The sequence below is a fragment of the Microcaecilia unicolor genome, chromosome 3, assembly GCF_901765095.1.
Source record: "Microcaecilia unicolor chromosome 3, aMicUni1.1, whole genome shotgun sequence".
In the NCBI taxonomy this organism is placed as follows: Eukaryota; Metazoa; Chordata; class Amphibia; order Gymnophiona; family Siphonopidae; genus Microcaecilia; species Microcaecilia unicolor.
The window spans coordinates 309,076,728-309,095,610 of NC_044033.1; the positions used below are offsets into that span (position 1 = coordinate 309,076,728).

At 42.5% G+C, this 18,883-nt stretch overlaps 1 protein-coding gene across 1 annotated transcript in view; it reads left to right on the forward strand.

Moving 5' to 3' along the window:
* Positions 1-18,883, forward strand: part of RAPGEF3 (Rap guanine nucleotide exchange factor 3) — a 270,982-nt gene that overhangs the window by 115,259 nt on the left and 136,840 nt on the right. The window contains exon 2 of the mRNA XM_030198304.1: positions 7,489-7,542. Coding sequence (XP_030054164.1) covers positions 7,489-7,542 — 54 coding nt within the window. The remainder of the gene's footprint in view (positions 1-7,488; positions 7,543-18,883) is intronic.

The following is an 18,883-nucleotide window of genomic DNA, read 5'->3' on the forward strand; positions in this document are numbered from 1 at the left end:
GTATCTTTAAATAACAATAAAAATCAGACAAAAGATTGCCAATTAATACTGTCAAGTACTAAGCATGATGTACTTAGGAACAACAAACATAGTTTGAAATGTCTATATGCGAATGCCAGGAGCCTAAGAAATAAGATGGGGGAGTTGGAATATATTGCACTAAATGAAAAATTAGATATAATAGGCATCTCTGAGACCTGGTGGAAGGAGGATAACCAGTGGGACACTGTCATACCGGGGTACAAATTATATCGTAGTGATAGGGTGAATCGGATTGGTGGAGGGGTAGCATTGTATATTAACGAGAGCCTTGAATCAAATAGATTGAAAATTCTGCAGGAAACAAAACACTCCTTGGAATCACTGTGGATTGAAATTCCATGTGCAAAGGGGAAAAGGATAGTGATAGGAGTGTACTACCGTCCGCCTGGCCAGGACGAACAGACGGATGCGGAAATGTTAAAGGAAATCAGGGACGCAAACAAACTGGGCAACACAATAATAATGGGGGATTTCAATTACCCGCATATAGACTGGGTTAATGTAACATCTGTACACGTAAGGGACATAGGATTTCTTGATGAAATCAAGGACAGCTTCATGGAACAGCTAGTTCAGGAGCCGACAAGAGAAGGAAACATACTAGACTTAGTCCTTAGTGGTACTCATGATCTAGTGCAGGGGGTAACGATACGAGGGCCGCTTGATAACAGTGATCATAATATGATCGGTTTTGATATTGGCATTGAAGGAAGTGAAACTAGGAAATCAAGTACACTAGCGTTTAACTATAGAAAAGGTGATTACGACAAAATGAGAAAAATGGCGAAAAAAAGACTGAAAGGAGCAGCTCGCAGAGTAAAAAACTTGCATCAGGCGTGGATGCTGTTTAAAAAACACCATCCTGGAGGTTCAGGACAAATATATTCCACGTATTAGAAAAAAGGGAAAAAAGACTAAACGTCAGCCGGCGTGGCTAAACAGTAAGATAAAGGAAATCATTAGAGCCAAAAAACAATCCTTCAGAAAGTGGAGAAGAGAACCAACTGAAAGTAACAGGATAGATCATAAGGAATGCCAAGCCAAATGCAAAGCGGAGATAAGGAGGGCAAAAAAGGACTTTGAGAAGAAATTAGCGTTGGAAGCAAAAATACATAGTAAAAATTTTTTTAGATACATTAAAAGCAGGAAACCGGCCAAAGAGTCGGTTGGGCCGCTGGACGAAAATGGTGTTAAAGGGGCGATCAAGGAGGACAAAGCCATAGCGGAGAAATTAAATGAATTCTTTGCTTCGGTCTTCACCGAGGAGGATTTGGGGGGGACACCGGTGCCGGAAAGAATATTTGAAGCGGGGGAGTCAGAGAAACTAAACAAATTCTCTGTAACCTTGGAGGATGTAATGGGTCAGTTCAGCAAGCTGAAGAGTAGTAAATCACCGGGACCTGATGGTATTCATCCCAGAGTATTAATAGAACTAAAAAATGAACTTGCGGAGCTACTGTTAGAAATATGCAATCTGTCCCTAAAATCGAGTGTAGTACCGGAAGACTGGAGGGTAGCCAATGTTACTCCGATTTTTAAGAAGGGTTCCAGAGGAGATCCGGGAAATTATAGACCGGTGAGTCTGACGTCGGTGCCGGGCAAGATGGTGGAGGCTATTATTAAGAATAAAATTGCAGAGCATATACAAAAACATGGACTGATGAGACAAAGTCAGCACGGATTTAGTGAAGGGAAGTCTTGCCTCACCAATCTAATGCATTTTTTTGAGGGGGTAAGCAAACATGTGGACAATGGGGAGCCGGTTGATATTGTATATCTGGATTTTCAGAAGGCGTTTGACAAAGTGCCGCACGAAAGACTCCTGAAGAAATTGCAGAGTCATGGAATCGGAGGTAGGGTATTATTATGGATTAAGAACTGGTTGAAAGATAGGAAGCAGAGAGTAGGATTGCGTGGCCAGTATTCTCAGTGGAGGAGGGTAGTTAGTGGGGTCCCGCAGGGGTCTGTGCTGGGTCCGTTGCTTTTTAATGTATTTATAAATGACCTAGAGATGGGAATAACTAGTGAGGTAATTAAATTCGCCGATGACACAAAATTATTCAGGGTTGTCAAGTCGCAGGAGGAATGTGAACGATTACAGGAGGACCTTGCGAGACTGGGAGAATGGGCGTGCAAGTGGCAGATGAAGTTCAATGTTGACAAGTGCAAAGTGATGCATGTGGGTAAGAGGAACCCGAATTATAGCTACGTCTTGCAAGGTTCCGCGTTAGGAGTTACGGATCAAGAAAGGGATCTGGGTGTCGTCGTCGATGATACGCTGAAACCTTCTGCTCAGTGTGCTGCTGCGGCTAGGAAAGCGAATAGAATGTTGGGTGTTATTAGGAAGGGTATGGAGTCCAGGTGTGCGGATGTTATAATGCATCGCTCCATGGTGCGACCGCACCTGGAGTATTGTGTTCAGTACTGGTCTCCGTATCTCAAAAAAGATATAGTAGAATTGGAAAAGGTACAGCGAAGGGCGACGAAAATGATAGTGGGGATGGGACGACTTTCCTATGAAGAGAGGCTGAGAAGGCTAGGGCTTTTCAGCTTGGAGAAGAGACGGCTGAGGGGAGATATGATAGAAGTGTATAAATAATGAGTGGAATGGATCGGGTGGATGTGAAGCGACTGTTCACGCTATCCAAAAATACTAGGACTAGAGGGCATGAGTTGAAGCTACAGTGTGGTAAATTTAAAACGAATCGGAGAAAAGTTTTCTTCACCCAACGTGTAATTAGACTCTGGAATTCGTTGCCGGGGAACGTGGTACGGGCGGTTAGCTTGACGGAGTTTAAAAAGGGGTTAGATAGATTCCTAAAGGACAAGTCCATAGACCGCTATTAAATGGACTTGGAAAAATTCCGCATTTTTAGGTATAACTTGTCTGGAATGTTTTTACGTTTGGGGAGCGTGCCAGGTGCCCTTGACCTGGATTGGCCACTGTCGGTGACAGGATGCTGGGCTAGATGGACCTTTGGTCTTTCCCAGTATGGCACTACTTATGTACTTATGTACTTATGTACTTATGTATCAGAACTTGACTGCAGTTACTTTAAAAACAGAGATTAGAGTTGAAGGTACTAACAAAACAGCTACAGGCACAGGGAATAAAGTACAAGTGGCAATATCCATTTGCCTTGCTCATCTATAAGGATAGCAAATTACATTGTGTCTGCATACTTTCTGAAGTGCGGGAGATATGTCTAGAGGCAGCCTCTTCAATATCGCAGGCCTCCCAACCACAGACGGCCACCTTTAGCATTGAGAGGAGACCGAAATGGCAATGAGTAGGTGTTGGAAAAGGGCATCTGAAACGCCAGCATTCAGATGTTCTTTGGGCACCACAAATGCTTTCTGTATGTCATGCTGTAGTGAGAGGGTGTTACTAATGTTTTTTGAACACCCCTAAATGTGGAAATGTGGTGCCATCTGGTCACTTACCCGAGGTCCAGGATTACACTGGTATTGTGATTTTACTGACATGATTATACCTGCTAAAGGGAAGAGATTTTTACTTCTATGTGTTGATGCTTTTTCTAAATGGGTTGAAGCAATTCCCTGTACCTGAGAAACTGGTAAGGTGATGGCACAGGTACTCTGTAATAATATTTGGCATTCCTTGTAAAATTACTACTGACAATGGTTCTCATTTTGTTAATGAGCTAATTCAAACTTTGACTTCTAAATTGCAAATTACTCACCGCACGGAGCGCGTTTACAAGCCCACGAGCAGTGGCTTGGTTGAAAGATACAATGGCTTGTTGAAAACCAAATTGCGACAACTTATGTTGAATGGCATCAAATCCTGGTTGGATGCCTTACCTCTGGCGCTTCTCACCCTGCGCGCCTCACCATCTGCCTCATTAAAGTTGAGCCTATTTCAATTGTACACTGGACACAAAATACGTCTCATCCCCGGTAATCCTGAACATCACCTGCCAGATACTTACTCGGTGTATTGGGATCAATTACATCAACTACTGGCTGCAGGGACAATGTGACTCATTGCTACCTTGACCTATGTTTCTAGTGGATTTGTTTTGGTGGAACTACATTGGATATGTGAGCAGTTGTGGTTTTTTGCCACTCTCTTCTGAGGCCCAATGTGGCCTAATCAGTGATGCTATTCCCTCCAGATTTTCACCTACTGAGATGAGGGCTTGAATATGTCTGTATAATATGTCATCATAGTAGTTTTTATATATTCTCTGTTTTATATTTGTTTCTTTGACATTTGATAAAAATTAGGAGTTTTACAATGGGGATGCACTTCCTTAATCTGGCATCTCGCATGGGTGAAGACTTGTGGGGGGGGGGGGGTGATTATGGGGTTTAATTGGGAATACCAAGGAGCAGCATGAGGCATAGTATAACATTTCTTTTTTTAAGGGCAGGGTGGTGTCAATGTACTGCAAACTGGGATAATGGGACCGATTTATCTTTTACAGTTATACCGATGAGCTCTCTAACTTTTCTGTCCTTAAACATCAAGGACTCAAACTTTCCAATAAAGTGGTAGCTCCTATATAAAGAATTGGTACACCTGAGAGCAGACGTTTGTTTTATTCAAGAAACACACCTTTTCCCTTCATGTGAACATCAGCAAAGGAAATATTCTGCTTCTTATTTTGCACCTTGCCATTTACAAAGAAAGCCTAAGGGGGTTTTAATTGCACTAATTTCTTCACACCCTTGGCAGGTCAAAAAAGGTGATCATAGATAAAGGGGGGGGGGGGGGGAGATATATATTGTTAATTGTTTCTTTAGGCCCTGAGGTGTTTACTCTGGTTAATGTCTATGTCCATAATGAGGAACAGGGTCTCTTCTTTGAGAAGCTTAACTCTTTTCTGCTTCAGCATAAGTGGTTTATTGTTGTGTCAGGATTTTAATTTAACACTACAGCCCAGTTTAGATAATTTCTCCCAAGTGGTGTAATATGCTTATACAGATTGAGCACAGTTTCATAATTTTCTTACATATGGAATCTTTGTAATATATGGAGGTGTTTCCATCCAACTACCAGAGATTATACTTTTTACTCTCAGGTGCATAACTCCCACTCTCGAATTCACTATTGATTTAGGGACTCTTCAGTACCACATAGAGTTTGTAATCCGAAACACAAATATGGTCTGATCATGCCCCTACACTATTGGCTTTATCTTTGACTGCTAATCCAGGGGGCATTTGCTATTGGCGTTTAGATGACACCATTATGCAAGATCCTGATAATGTCACCCAGTTAGAGAAAGATATTATAGAATATCTTCAATTCAGTGATACTGCGGAGGCCTCCTTGGGGACCCTCTGGGAAGGGCTTAAAGTGGTGATGCAGGAAAAATCACTTAGCAAAGGAAAAGCAGCTCAGGGATCAAATTGAGAGACTGGACCAGCAATTGAAGAGGCCCTAGATCTCCAGCCTTAGAGGAGTGCCTTCATAAACTGAGATTAGATCTCAATGATAATTATTAGAGGTCTCTGAAAAATTGCAGAGGGTAAGACAAGTCCATTTTGAGTTTGGGAATAAGGCTAGTCGCCTTCTGGCTATTAAGCTAAAAATGTTGGAGAGTCATAATTTTATTCTATTCAAGAAGAAAGTGCACATTTAAATACCACCATATACAAGATATATTTAAGCAATATTATACCAGTTTGTATCAATGAGATATATCACCTTCAGAAGTCAATATTAGTCAATATCTAGGTAGAGTGATGATGCCATCCATCTCTCTGGCTGATCTGGAGGCCCTGTGTAAACCCATTGACCCGGATGAGATCCATTGGGCCATTCGTGACCTTCCTAACGGACACACCTTCCATGTAGTTGGTGCTAAGCAAGTTGGACTATATTTGCCAAATGACTAAACTGACAACACTCTGGACTGGTCATAAAACTTGGGATATGTATCAGCTGGAGAAATCAGGATAGCAGCCAGAGTGATGCTTCTTAGCTGTTTAGCTTCTGGGTGTTGTGATACATAGTCCAGCCCTATTATCTTATGACCATATAATTCCTCAAGCTTCATGCTGTTTCTTGGAGAAGGGGGAGGGGAATCGCTTAGTGGGATTGGGAGGGGTGGTATGCAGTTTTTGCTTTATCATTATATTTGGGGCTTTGTGGTTTTGGAAAGAATAAATGATATGAGGTTGACGATTTGCTAATAAAAGTTATACAGTATTAAAAAAGAAACAATCATACCAAATAAAAGAGGTTTTATGCCAGGTTCCTTAATTTGCTCTTCCTGGATGTCCAGTTTTGTAAAATCCAGTACTTATATGTTCAAAATCCCAAGTCCTGCTCCTTTTTTAGACAATATGTTCCTTTTTGAAATGACCATTTCTGCTGCAGTGTAGAAAATGACATGGGGACAGGGATCCACAGTAACTGCGGGGATGGGGTGGGGATGGGGACTGTTATTTATGTTTGATGCAGAAAACAATATTTTTAGTTTTTGGAAAAACAAGCAAACATGCTGGCCACAGCTAGCAAAATTTGCATGGGGGATCCTGTACATCCTGCTACCAGCACATCATCTAAGAAGACATTTTCTATTGCAGGATGGACTGTGGAAGACAGGAGAGCTAGACTGAATCCTGAGATTGTTGATGACTTCTTATTCGTCGATAATTTTAAAAATCTCCCCTCTAGGGCATACAGAACGGGCTGTATTTTGTACCCCTGGACAATTTAACAAGGTGGATTAATTCCTTGGGTAGTAGAAGTCAGCTATTGTTGGGGTTGGAAGGGTAGAGGGTGGTGGTGGTGGTGGGAGGGTTATTATAGCTGCTAGTTATTATTGTTTTCTATTTGTAATTTATATACAACAGTTGTACAGCATATTGTTCCTTTCTATACTTTAATAGAAAAATGTAAACATAAAATCATAAGTGTTTGAGGTGGGGATGGAGACAGAACCCACAGAGACAGGGCAGGGACGGGGACAAATTTTGTTCCCGTGTCATTCTCTACTGCAGTGCTGCAGTCTACATGTGGATTTCCTGCATCATTGCATGTGTTTTACAAAAGGCTCCATATTCACTGAACTGTTTGAAAAAAATAGAAAGAAAATTGTGCACTTCCCGATCTGGATGTCCCTAGTCCTACCTAGACACCTTATACAAAATTGGGCTTCATGATGCTAAAGAGCAGGAGTTCTCAACCCAATCCTCGGGATACACAAAGCCAATCTGGTTTTCAAGGTGTTCACAATTAATATGCATGAGGTAAATTTGCAAGTACTGCCTCCATTGTATGCAAATCTATCTCATGCATATTCATTGGGGGTATCCCAAAAACCTGAGTGGCTTGGTGTGTCCCAAGGACTCCCCCCCCCCCCCCCCCCCCCCCCCCCCCCCCCCAGGAAATTAAGGGCATGTCCTTGGAGTTTTAGACTTTCCCAAATAAAACCTTTGCTGTTTTGTCTTTTTTTTTTAATCTTACAGACTCCGCTCCAAGAAAATGTCTCCCACCTGGACTATGCCCAGACCATGAAACAGGTAAGGATAGTTCTTATTGTGATTACAATGCCCAGTGTTAGGAAGAACCAGTATCACAGCAGCCTTAATAAGGTCCAGTGACATCACAGAGCTCCTGCAGAAGCAGATGGGCATGCAGGATTCTTGGATCTGATCTTGCAGGAAACCTTATTTTTCTCAGAGCGACTAACAGATGAATTGAACAACCTCTGAGACAAGAGAGAGAGAGATGCAGATGTAGTCTACTGGGCCATATACCATAGCTTTCTTCCCTCTGATCAGTTTTTAATCAACAGGACACACTGAGAGAAAAGAGAATGAACAGCATCTGAAATTGTTTTCTGGATTCCCCCACTATTCCTAGGGAGACAGTAGGACTGAGGATCGCAGACAAAAAACAGGAAAGATCACTCCTAGAAACTGGTGCTCAAAGAGAAATCCACTTATCAAATCCCTAGCATAGAGATTTAAGGGAAATGGAATGGCTTGATATACTGCCTTTCTGTGGTTTTTTGTAACTACATTCAAAGTGGTTTACATAGTATATACAGATACATATTTGTACCTGGGGCAATGGAGGGTTAAGTGACTTGCCCATGGTCACAAGGAGCTACAGTGGGAATTGAACCCAGTTCCCCAGGATCAAAGTCCACTGCACTAACCACTAGGCTACTCCTCTACTGGTATAGCCAGGAATTTTCAACAGGGGGGTGAGTCTCACGCTGCATTTCCCTCCCGTCTCACGCTGCATTTCCCTCCCTTCGTCCTTCCACTGCATCTCTCCCTTCCCTTCCCCTCAAAGCTCTCACAATTCCCTTTCTCCCCAGCTCCTCTACCCATATCTTAATATCACCTCCAGTCTTCGCCCGAGCAGCACTAGCAGCAGTAGAACTGTAGGCTGCCTGCACTCTGCAAGGGGGCTTTCTTTCTGAACAGTCTCGCCCCTTCAGAAAACAGGAAGTTGCATCAGAAGGGGTGGGACAGTTCAGAGAGAAAGCCCCCATGCAGTCTGCCTATGATTGCTGTTGCTGCAGGCCGGGCAAAGATTGGAGGTGATTTTAAGGCATGGCGGGGAGGGGAGTGGGGGTAGGGAGGGAATTGCGAGAGCTTTGCGGGGCTGGGAAGGGAAGGACTAGATGTAGTGGGAGAAGGGAGGAACTGACAGGGAGTGTGTATGTAACACACACACCTTGAATGGATACACCACTGTAGTGATTACTAAACCTGTCCTGGGGTTACTGCAGCCAGTCAGGTTTTCAGAATATTTACAATGAATACTCATGAGATAGAGTGGCATACCAAGGAGCCAATGTATGCAAACTGATCTCATGAATATTCATTTAGATACCCTGAAAACCTGCCTGACTGAGGTTCCTCCAGGACAGGTTTGGAAATCACTGCTCTAGAATTTGTACTGGGAGTGGATTTAGAAGCAGCATAGCAGATGTTGCTATTGGACAGCTATTGAGAACCTGAGGAATCTTAGGATGAATTGCTGTTTGAAGAGATGTGAAATGCAGGTGAATGAAGAAATGGTTTGAGAGCACGGAGCCAAGGCAGAACAGTACCTTGTCTCTTTTGAAAACTTTGGTATCTGGTTGGAACAGGACACAGAGCTATGATAGTCCGGCGCCATCTTTGGTTCTGGAGTTGATCCTGCACATAGGAGTAATTGGGCTGCCTACCAAGCAGGGGACCCTTTTACAAAAGCGCGCTGAAAAATGGCCTTCGGTAGTGTCGATGCGTGTTTTGGGCGCGCGCAGAATCATTTTTCAGCGCACCTGTAAAAAATGCCTTTTAAAATTTTTTTCCCGAAAATGGACATGTGACAAAATGAAAATTGCTGAGCATCCATTTTGGGTCTAAGACCTTACCGCCAGCCATTGACCTAGCGGTAAAGTCTCACACATAACAGTAAAGACAGCGTCAAATGCCACTTGGTGTGCGCCCAATATGTGTGTCGGAAAATAAAAATTATTTTTTGCACGCGTGTATCGGACGCACGCCAAAAATGAAATTACCGTATGAGCCATGTAGTAGCTCAAAGTAATGTAGCCGGCCACTGAGCGGTTAAATCACTTGGTGGGGGCTTGCCGCTAATATTCAGCGGCACTCAGGGGCAGACTGACAGTGATCTGGGCCCCCGGGCAATCCTAACACCTATCAAAAGTGAGTAAAATAAATGGAGGCTAAGGGACAGTGGGCCCCCTACTGCTGTGGGCCCTCAGACACTGCTCTATTGTCCCAATGGTCAGTCTGACCCTGGCGGGACTTAACCGGCTAAGTGCTGCTGAATATTGCAGTTAGCGCCAAACACAAGGCGGCATTCCGGGTGCAAAGTCAGCACCCGGCCAATAAGTGCTGAATATTGACAAACGGTTATGTGTTAGCTGGCTTAAAAATAACCAGATATTCAAAGCTGAAACCTGCATAGGTCCTGGATTTGAATATCCAGGAATAACGCTGCCAACAGCTGAATATTGACCCCCTTGGGTTTTTTTTTAAAAGGCTTTATCGGGGGAGGCAGTAGAGATGATTTATAAGATTTTGCAACAATCTTTGAGCAAGTAGTGTTTCCAGAACAGTTAAACTGTACACCCCAATACTAAAGAAGATGAACTTGGACCCTGTGGCATGCTCCAGCTATAGACCAATTTCAGATTTACATTATTGGGCTAAAATATTGGAAAGAGCTAGGGGGGGTTAAAACCATTGGTGGACATAAGTGCCAACATTTCCAAATGTCTGGGGGTGCCAAACACAGTACAAATTACTCCTTACTGGTCATAATTTTATTTATTTATTTAGATTTTGCTCACACCTTTTTCAGTAGTAGCGCAAGGTGAGTTATATTCAGGTACACTGGATATTCCTCTGTCCCAGGAGAGCTCACAATCTACGTTTGTATCTGAGGTAATAGAGTTAAGTGACTTGCCCAAGATCACAAGGAGGACCACTGGGATTTGAACCAGCCACCTCTGGATTGCAAGACTGGTACTCTAACCACTAGGCCACTCCATGAAGACACTTGCTCACTATTCAGGGTTGGCATCCACAGAGTTGTCTACTATTCATGTGGAAGAGAATGGTATTTTCCATCAAGCCCATTTAGGGATGTGGCCTAACCATGAGATAGAATCAGCCTTTCCAACAGTACACGATGAGATCTTAAGGTTTAGGGATAGAAAGACTCTGGTTTTGCTAATTATTTTAGATCTTTTGGCAGCTATTGATTTAGTGGATTGGGATGTTTTGATTAGGTACTATAATCTTCTTGATGTGAGAGCTAAATCATTACAAGGGCAGAGAAGGGTGACGAAAATGATAAAAGGGATGGGACGACTACCTTATGAGGCGAGGTTAAGAAGGCTAGGATTCTTTAGCCTGGAGAAAAGGCGGCTGAGGGTGATATGATAGAGGTCTACAAAAGTTTGAGTGGGGTAGAGCGGACAGATGTGAAGTGTTTGTTTACGCTTTCTAACAATAATAGAACTAGGGGACACAAGATGAAATTAGAATGTGGTAGGTTTAAAACACATTGGAGAAAGATTTTCTTTACTCAGCGCGTGGTTAGACTCTGGAACTCATTGCCAGAGAAGGTAGTGACGGCAGCTGGTCTTGCTGAGTTTAAAGGGGGTCTGGACAGATTCCCGAAGGAAATGTCCATTGATCGTTATTAAATTTTGGGATTTTGCCAAGTTCTTGGGGCCTGGATTGGCCGCTGTCAGAGACGGAGTGCTGGGCTTGATGGACCTTTGGTCTTTTCCCAGCGTGGCAGTGCTTAAGTACTTATGTACTTAGGAGTACAATCTTTTGTGCGTGGTAAGATCATTTATAGTGATGATGGGTGAAGACAGATCAGATCCCTTGTTGTTTGATGCAGTTTTGCTTAGCCTTGACCAAAGGTTAGCTGTTTTATATAGTATAGAAGAGTGTCTTTTGAGAACATACACTCCTATTGACAGATTTAGTCTGCCTGTTTAAATACTGATACCTAGGTTCTATACATGAGCTCAGATTTGTTACACCCCTGATGAAGAACTTTCAAAACATGGCCATGTTGGGCATTTTGCATCTATAAGATAATAAAGTCCCTTACACATCCTGTTATCTACGTTGAATCCTCTTTTTTGATATTGTTCTTCAGGAAAGAAGGAAGGCTATTAGTGAAAATGCTGAAGAGCGATATGTGGAGAATGACAAGGAAAAAACAGATAATGCTAACAAAAACCCCCTTCTGTTCAGTGTTCAGAAATGAAAGACATAAAGACAGGCCATGGAGAACTTGCAAAAGTAGATGGAGTAGATACAGAATCATACTTGGAAGAGAATGTCTATGAAGAACTTGCAAGGCTGAAAGTAGACAAAGCCGTGGGACCAGATGAAATACATTCTAGGATGTTAATTAAGCTCAATTCTGGTGGGTCCCCTGAAGGATATGTTTAACAGATCCCTGGAGACAGGAGAGATTCCAAATGACTGGAGAAAGGCGAATGCTGTTCCTCATCACAAAAGTGGTAACAAAGAGGTGGGAAACTATAGACCGCTAACCTCACCTCAGTGGTGGGAAAAGTAATGGAGATTTAGCCGAAGGAAAAGTCAGTGGGTTGCAAGATCCAAAGCAACATTCTTTTACCAGAGACAATAGTGTCAAATTAATCTGATTGATTAATTTGACTGGGTGACCAGAGAACTAGATAAAAGGTATGTACTGGATGTGGTGTACTTGGATTTCAGCAAAGCCTTTGATACAGTTTTTCATAGGAAGCTTGTAAACACAGACCAGCCTGGGGATGAGTCCCAGTGTGGTTAACTGGATAAAAAATTAATTGATTGACAGGCAACAGAGGGTAGTTGCAAATGGCTTCCATTCAGAAAAAAGGAAGTTGAGTAGTGGAGTGCCTCAAGGGTCAGTTCTAGGTCTGATTCTGTTCAACGTTTTTTGTTAGCAATATCTTACCCAAAGGAACTATATGGGATAAGAAGGGAGAGGCTGATGAGCATAGACAAGGAGAGGGACCTTGGGATGATTAGTGTCTGAGGGATCTCAAGGAGGCAAGGTCTATGGCTGATGTAACTCCAGTCGCATACATGTAGGTATGCTGATGTTGGGTTATGCTAGTATTCTGTAATGGAACTGAGTGCCCAGATGCCATTATAGAATAGGCTGCCACTGATGTACCCATTTAAAGAATTTCCCCCTAAATAGACTGGAGTCAGTACAGAGGACAGTGACCAACATGGTAGGAGGTCTCCAACAGAAGATGAATGGAACTCGCTGCTGGAGGATGTAACGGCAGTTAACATATCTGGGTTAAAAAAAGGTTTGGACAGGTTCCTGGAGGAAGAGTTCATAGTCTGTTATTGAGATGGACATGGGGGAAGCCACTGCTTTTCCCGGGATTGGTAGCATGGAATGTTGCTACTGTTTGGGTTTCTGCCAGGTACTTGTGACCTGGTTTGGCCACTGCTGGAAACAGGATACTGGGCTAGATAGACCATTGGGCTGACCCAATATGGCTATTCTTATGTTCTTATGAGAAGAGATTGGAGTTCTTAAATATGTATACCCTGGAGGAGAGGAGGGACGGAGGAGATATGTTACAGATCTTTACATACTTGCAAGGAATTACAGAACAGACAAGACTTTTCCAAATGAGGAGAAGCTTTAGCACTAGAGGACTTGATACAAAGCTACAGGGAGGCACAGTCAAAAGCAACATTAGAAAACAAAAAGAAGTGGTGGAAACAAAAATGGTGCAGGAATTCAAACATGAGTGGGATATACACAGGGGATCTCTAAAAGACAAGAGGATATAACCAAGTATAGAGCACTTCTACTATAAAATGAATTTTCCACTTCTAAGAAAGCATGAGGAAAGCAACCTGCCCTGCACAGCAGGCACAACCCCAACAACACACAGACAGAGAAAGTAACCTGCATTGTACAGCAGATACAACCCCAACAACACAAGCATGGAAAAAGTAACCTGTGCAGTATGGCAGACACAGCCCCAACCTTCCTGGGCAGACTCATTGAGTCTTCAAATCTTTAATAAATTTTTATTTAAGTACGTCTTCCAGTGTCTGGTTTCCTTGGTCGTACTCCCACTTTTTGTACATTACCATTTTATATCTTCCAGGGTCACAGAGGGGTTTTTTTCTTTCAGTTCCTGTGAATCTTCACTATTAAATACCATTTCTGGCACAGATGTTCAGTCTCTCTGAGTGATGCTTGATCATTTTATTGTCCGATTGACTTCCTCACAGCCTTCTTGCTTCATATGTACCCAAAAAAACTTTTATTATGTTTTTGCCTTATCAAATTCTCTTTTTACCTTTCTTATTAATGCTCTGCTTCTAACTTGCCAATGCTTCTGTTGTTTCGTGTTCTCTTCATTTGGATTTTTTCCCCATTTTTTGAAAGATGTTCTTTTGGTATAATAACCTCTTTCACCCCACCATCATTTTGATGCCTCAAAAAACTAGCTAAGGAGTCTGGTCCTCACAAAATGAACTATGGAGACAACCCTATATGAAAAAGGTGGGCACGGTGCTTGAGGAGGAATATGATGGGAGGAGAATATCCAAGAGAGACTGATATTTGACACAGGTATTGAAGATGATGAATGTCATTTATGGGAGTGGATGGCACTGGTAAATTGGTAGATTTTGGCCTTCCCTCTTATGGTTGCCAGGAAAAGAGGAGAAGCACAAGCAGATGTCAAGAGATGATCAAACCTTGAATAATGAACCAGACCAGACCAGCAGTGCATACCATACACAGCTCTATGACGCCTGGATTATTTAGCTGAAATTAAATGGTTTTCCAGCTTTGATGGACTGGGTACTCCTAAATCCTGTCAGTGAGGAGAGCAAGGAGAGAACAACCTTCTTTCTGTGTTTGGATGATATCATTTGTAGCATTTGTATCCCACATTTTCCCACCGAACAAAGAGACTGACCATATATACTATGAATATGTTTGTGCCTATTTACCCTAAAACCAGGGCTATTTTTGTGGGGGTTCTTAGGGGGTACTGAGTACCGGCACCTTTTCCATTGTTTGCTAAAATTGACCCATGGTCTCCAAGTTTTAATGGAAGAGCTCAGGCTCTACACACCAATTCTGCCTTGTCATAGATTCTGTGACTAGTTGCAGGGGGCCTGGCTATTGTGGGATGGATCCCTCAGTAATCACCCCACTCCTGAAGGGTGCCCTGGCATTTGAGTACTGGCACCTTTTTTGCTAGAAAAAAACACACTGCCTAAGACATTATGTTAATGTCTTATACCGTTATCATTCTTCTGGTGGTGTTAATACATCAGGACCTGTGCTGTATGCTATCATACTGACACACACACATCTAAAGCAGGCTCTACCCCACCGGCCATAACGGCCCATATGTACATTGCACACACATTGATTGCAGGCAAGTGCTGCTGGAAGAGTTATTGCTGTTTCCGTCCAGTAATGAACTGTACAGGGGAAGGATGTTTGTCACAAGGCAGTTCTCCGTTGTGTCTAAGTCACATAGAGGAGCTGCACCAGAGTCAGTTTTCTTAAGCATCTCCATCCCCTGGGACTTTACAGGAAGCTGGTGGAAAAGGAAGGAAACTGTTGATGTTTTCCCTAACTGCCAATTGTCTCCATTGGTCTTTGATTTTTAATGTTTCACGCCCATAACCTGGATAGGTCAGGTCATATGGACTTTGCAGTAGCATCGCATTCCCTCTCTCACACGCAGCCCCATTATAGCACAAACAACAGACTGCAGGCTTCCCTCTCTCACACAAAAACAGTGCCCCATCACAGAATGCACTCCCTGAACAATGTAATTCTAGTGGTGAATAGTTCTGTATCAGTGCTCCCTTCTAGAATAAACCCTGATTAGAATCTCTAGATCTGTGTTTCTTGAGTATGAGTTTTGTAAGGAGGAACAGAAGACGTTTAGGCAGCAGTTTGCCCCAATATTTCCACCTATCAATGGTTCTAACTCCCAGAAATATTTTGCAGCACACCTATGCTTCTGCTGGAGTATGCTGTTTGGGATGTGCTATTCTAATGGGATGGAAGGGGGAGGGGAGAAAGGATCTGACTGAGGGAGATAAAGGACAGGGGAAGAAAAAGGGGGGAAGAGAGAACAGATGGGAAAATAGAATGGAGAAGGAAAAAGGAAGAGAGAGAGAGAGGATATGGAGGAGGAAGATAGAGAGGCTGGGGAGGGAGAAAAAGAATGGTGAAAAAGAGAGAGAACAGAAAAAAAGTGAGAGAAGGAAAAGAGAGGTCCAGGGATGGGAGCAGAGAAGGGGGAGAGGAATGGGAGATTTGTTAGTAGGGTGGCATGAAAGGAAATGCATAGGGTAGAACTGGGAAAGGAAATAAAGACAGACTGTGAGAGAGGGAAAAACAGAAAATGAAGAGAAGAGAGGGGGAAACAGAGAATGAGAAGACAGTGACACAGTGAGCATGCGTTAGGGAGTGTAAAGGAGTGTCTGCAGAGGGGAGGAAGGAAGCCCATCATGAGTAAGTGGAGAAGACAGACAGAAGAAGTAAAGTGTTAATTGGTGGTAGAAGGTGGGGAGTGGGGGAGGACAGAAAGGGAAGAGATAGTCTGTAAATGTCTAGGAAGGGGGAAGAGGGTGAATGAGTGTCTGGGGAAGGAAAGGAGCCTGAAGAAGACAGAAAATGTGGTGAGGGTCCTGATAGAGTGAGATCCCATTGGAGTAAGTGATGTAAGAATGTACTGTGCTCTTGGGATAATAGGTGATTGAAACCAGAAACCAGTTTTCAGGGTAGTGGGGCAGTTGTGGGGTTGTAGTTTTGAGGGCTGAGGCAGTTGTGGGGTAGTTGTTTGCAGAGTGGTAGGGCAGTTGCAGGAGGGGTATTTATAAGGGGGTAGTTTTTAGGGTTGGGCTGTTTGCTGGGTGGTGAAGCAGATAAGGGGGTAGTGGTTGGTAATAGGGCAGTTTTCTGGGAGATGGGGCAGTTGCTGCAGGATAGTTTTGTGGGTGAGGCAAATAGCGGGTTGGTGGAGCAGTTGCAGGGGGTAGTTTTTGGGGGGTGGGGCAGTTTGCAGGGTAATGGGGCAGTTGTGGGGAACAGTTTTTTGGGGTTTGAGAACAATTTGTGGGTGTTAGGGTAGTAGGGGTAGTTTTGAGATGGGGTAGCTTACGGGGTGGAAAAGTTTTACAGGGTGATGGGGCAATTGCTGAGGGCTACTTTTTTTGGGATGGGGACATTTAGTGGGTGGGTGAGGCAGTTGCAGTGTGGTAGTTCTCGGGGGAGGGAACAGTTTGCAGAGTGGCGAGGTAGTTGTTGGGGTTGGAGCAGTTTGTGAGGCAGCGAGGAAAATTTATTTATTTATTAGCATTTGCTTACTAACCTTTTGAAGAAATTCACCCAAGGCAGTGTACAGAAGAATAACCAGACAAAGGTAATAGAGCAATAAAATTATTAAAATAACAATTCACATTAAAGTATAGCATGCTACTTACAATGTCAGCATAATGCACATTAAAACATCTTAACAGACAGCATAAACCCATTTTTTGAATTTAGTTGTGTCCTTTTGCTATTTTTTTCCTATGTGCCAAGTTTCATCCCATTCTGTTAAATTTTCAAAGAATTCTTTTGCCCTCAGATACAGAGGCAGACACTTCTTGACCACTTTTGTATAATTTTTTCCAACTTTTGTTAAGTTGGAAAAAAGAATACTAAAGACTGAGCTAAAAGGCCCTGTGTAGCTTCTTTGAAGATGGATGGTATTTATGTTGGAGTACAGGGTGTGGCTTTGGCTTCAGGAGCAGAGGCTGCACTGTGGGACATGAGCCAAGGCTGGTAAACAGCAGAACGTTTGCTTTATTATACTCAGAGGACTGGCATATTCTTAGACAATTTCAGCCATCATGATTCCAGTCTTGGAACTGCCTATGTACTGACGCAAGCTGCCAGCAATGATAAGATCTAATGCGAGCATGGAATGTCTATAAACCATCAGCACACATCACCACATGGAAGCCCATCAGTACTTACGTACGGTAATGTCTCAGACTCTCAATCTCTGCTCGTCTCCCTTCCTTACTCCTCCACTGTGTCTATTGCAAGCCTGCTTAAATATGACAAGAACAGAGAATCATTCAAAGTGACCCCTTCCTCATTTCCTCCATTACTGCTGCCTGGTCAGTTAGAATTCTATGTGGCTCTGTCTTCATCATTGGATGTAAAAAATCATTGTTGTCTAAACTTCAGATGGTACAGAATACTGCCGCCCATTTGATATGCAGAATATCAAAGTTTGAAAGAGCCTCGCCATTGCTAGAGAGGCTGCATTGGTTACCTGTAGAGGCATGATCATTGCTTATTTATTTATTGGGATTTATTAACCGCCATTATGAAAGAGAATCACCCAAGGCGGTGCACAGCAGGTACAGTTTAACATGAAACTTACAATTTTGTTAACAGCATAACAATAGTAAAATAACCAAGAATAAACTAAATACAATAAATGAGGTAAACTTGAAAACAGTAAATTGAAACCTAACAATAGAACCACCGTAAAACAGTATCAAAAATATGCATATTTTAAGTTTGTTATGCACACTCATTTTTCAAATAATATATGGAATTGTACCTAGATGCATACAGGGGCTTTATCAACTTGTCTGACAGGAATACTGATTTTCAATCCAGGAATTTTCTAATTCTTTCTTTTTCCTAGTTATTTTTAAAGCTTTTCGTTCAGCTAGTTTTTCTTACTTGGCATCTCATTGGTGAAATATTCTACCGGTAGAAGTCAGGTCCTTGCCGTTCTAGGGCCTATTTCCTAGGGCTTTAAGTACTTTTCTATTCCGAAAGTTCCTGACTTCTTAAGTAATAATGAGATTATATTATTCCTGGATGAAGTGTTTGTGTTCTGCTATATCTCTTGTTGTGTAATTTTTTTTTTATTGATCTGTAAGCTGCATTGAACTTTATGGCTAATGTTGAATAGAAATGGCTACTGTAATGTAATGAAGCTAGGCAATTATTTGTTCTTCATCCTATACCGTCCGCTTATTAAGCAAAGAGTATACAATTTCTCAGATCAAGAATATTCCGTGAAAGCTGAAAATCCACAAGCCTGTTTCATTACAAATTTCCTCAGAAATGCTGTGGTGGAAAACAATTGTGGGAACAGGCGCATTTTTGGGCAAACTATTTGCAAAACCGCTTCTCACCATGTTTGTTGCACATTTATTATTATGTATTTATTCCCTTTTTTCCCTATATATTCCCTATGGTTCTTCTGCTTTGTCTCCCCCTCCCTTCTGCCTTTCCTCCTTCTGAACCCTTGGGAGCTCATTTTCGAAAGAGAAAAAC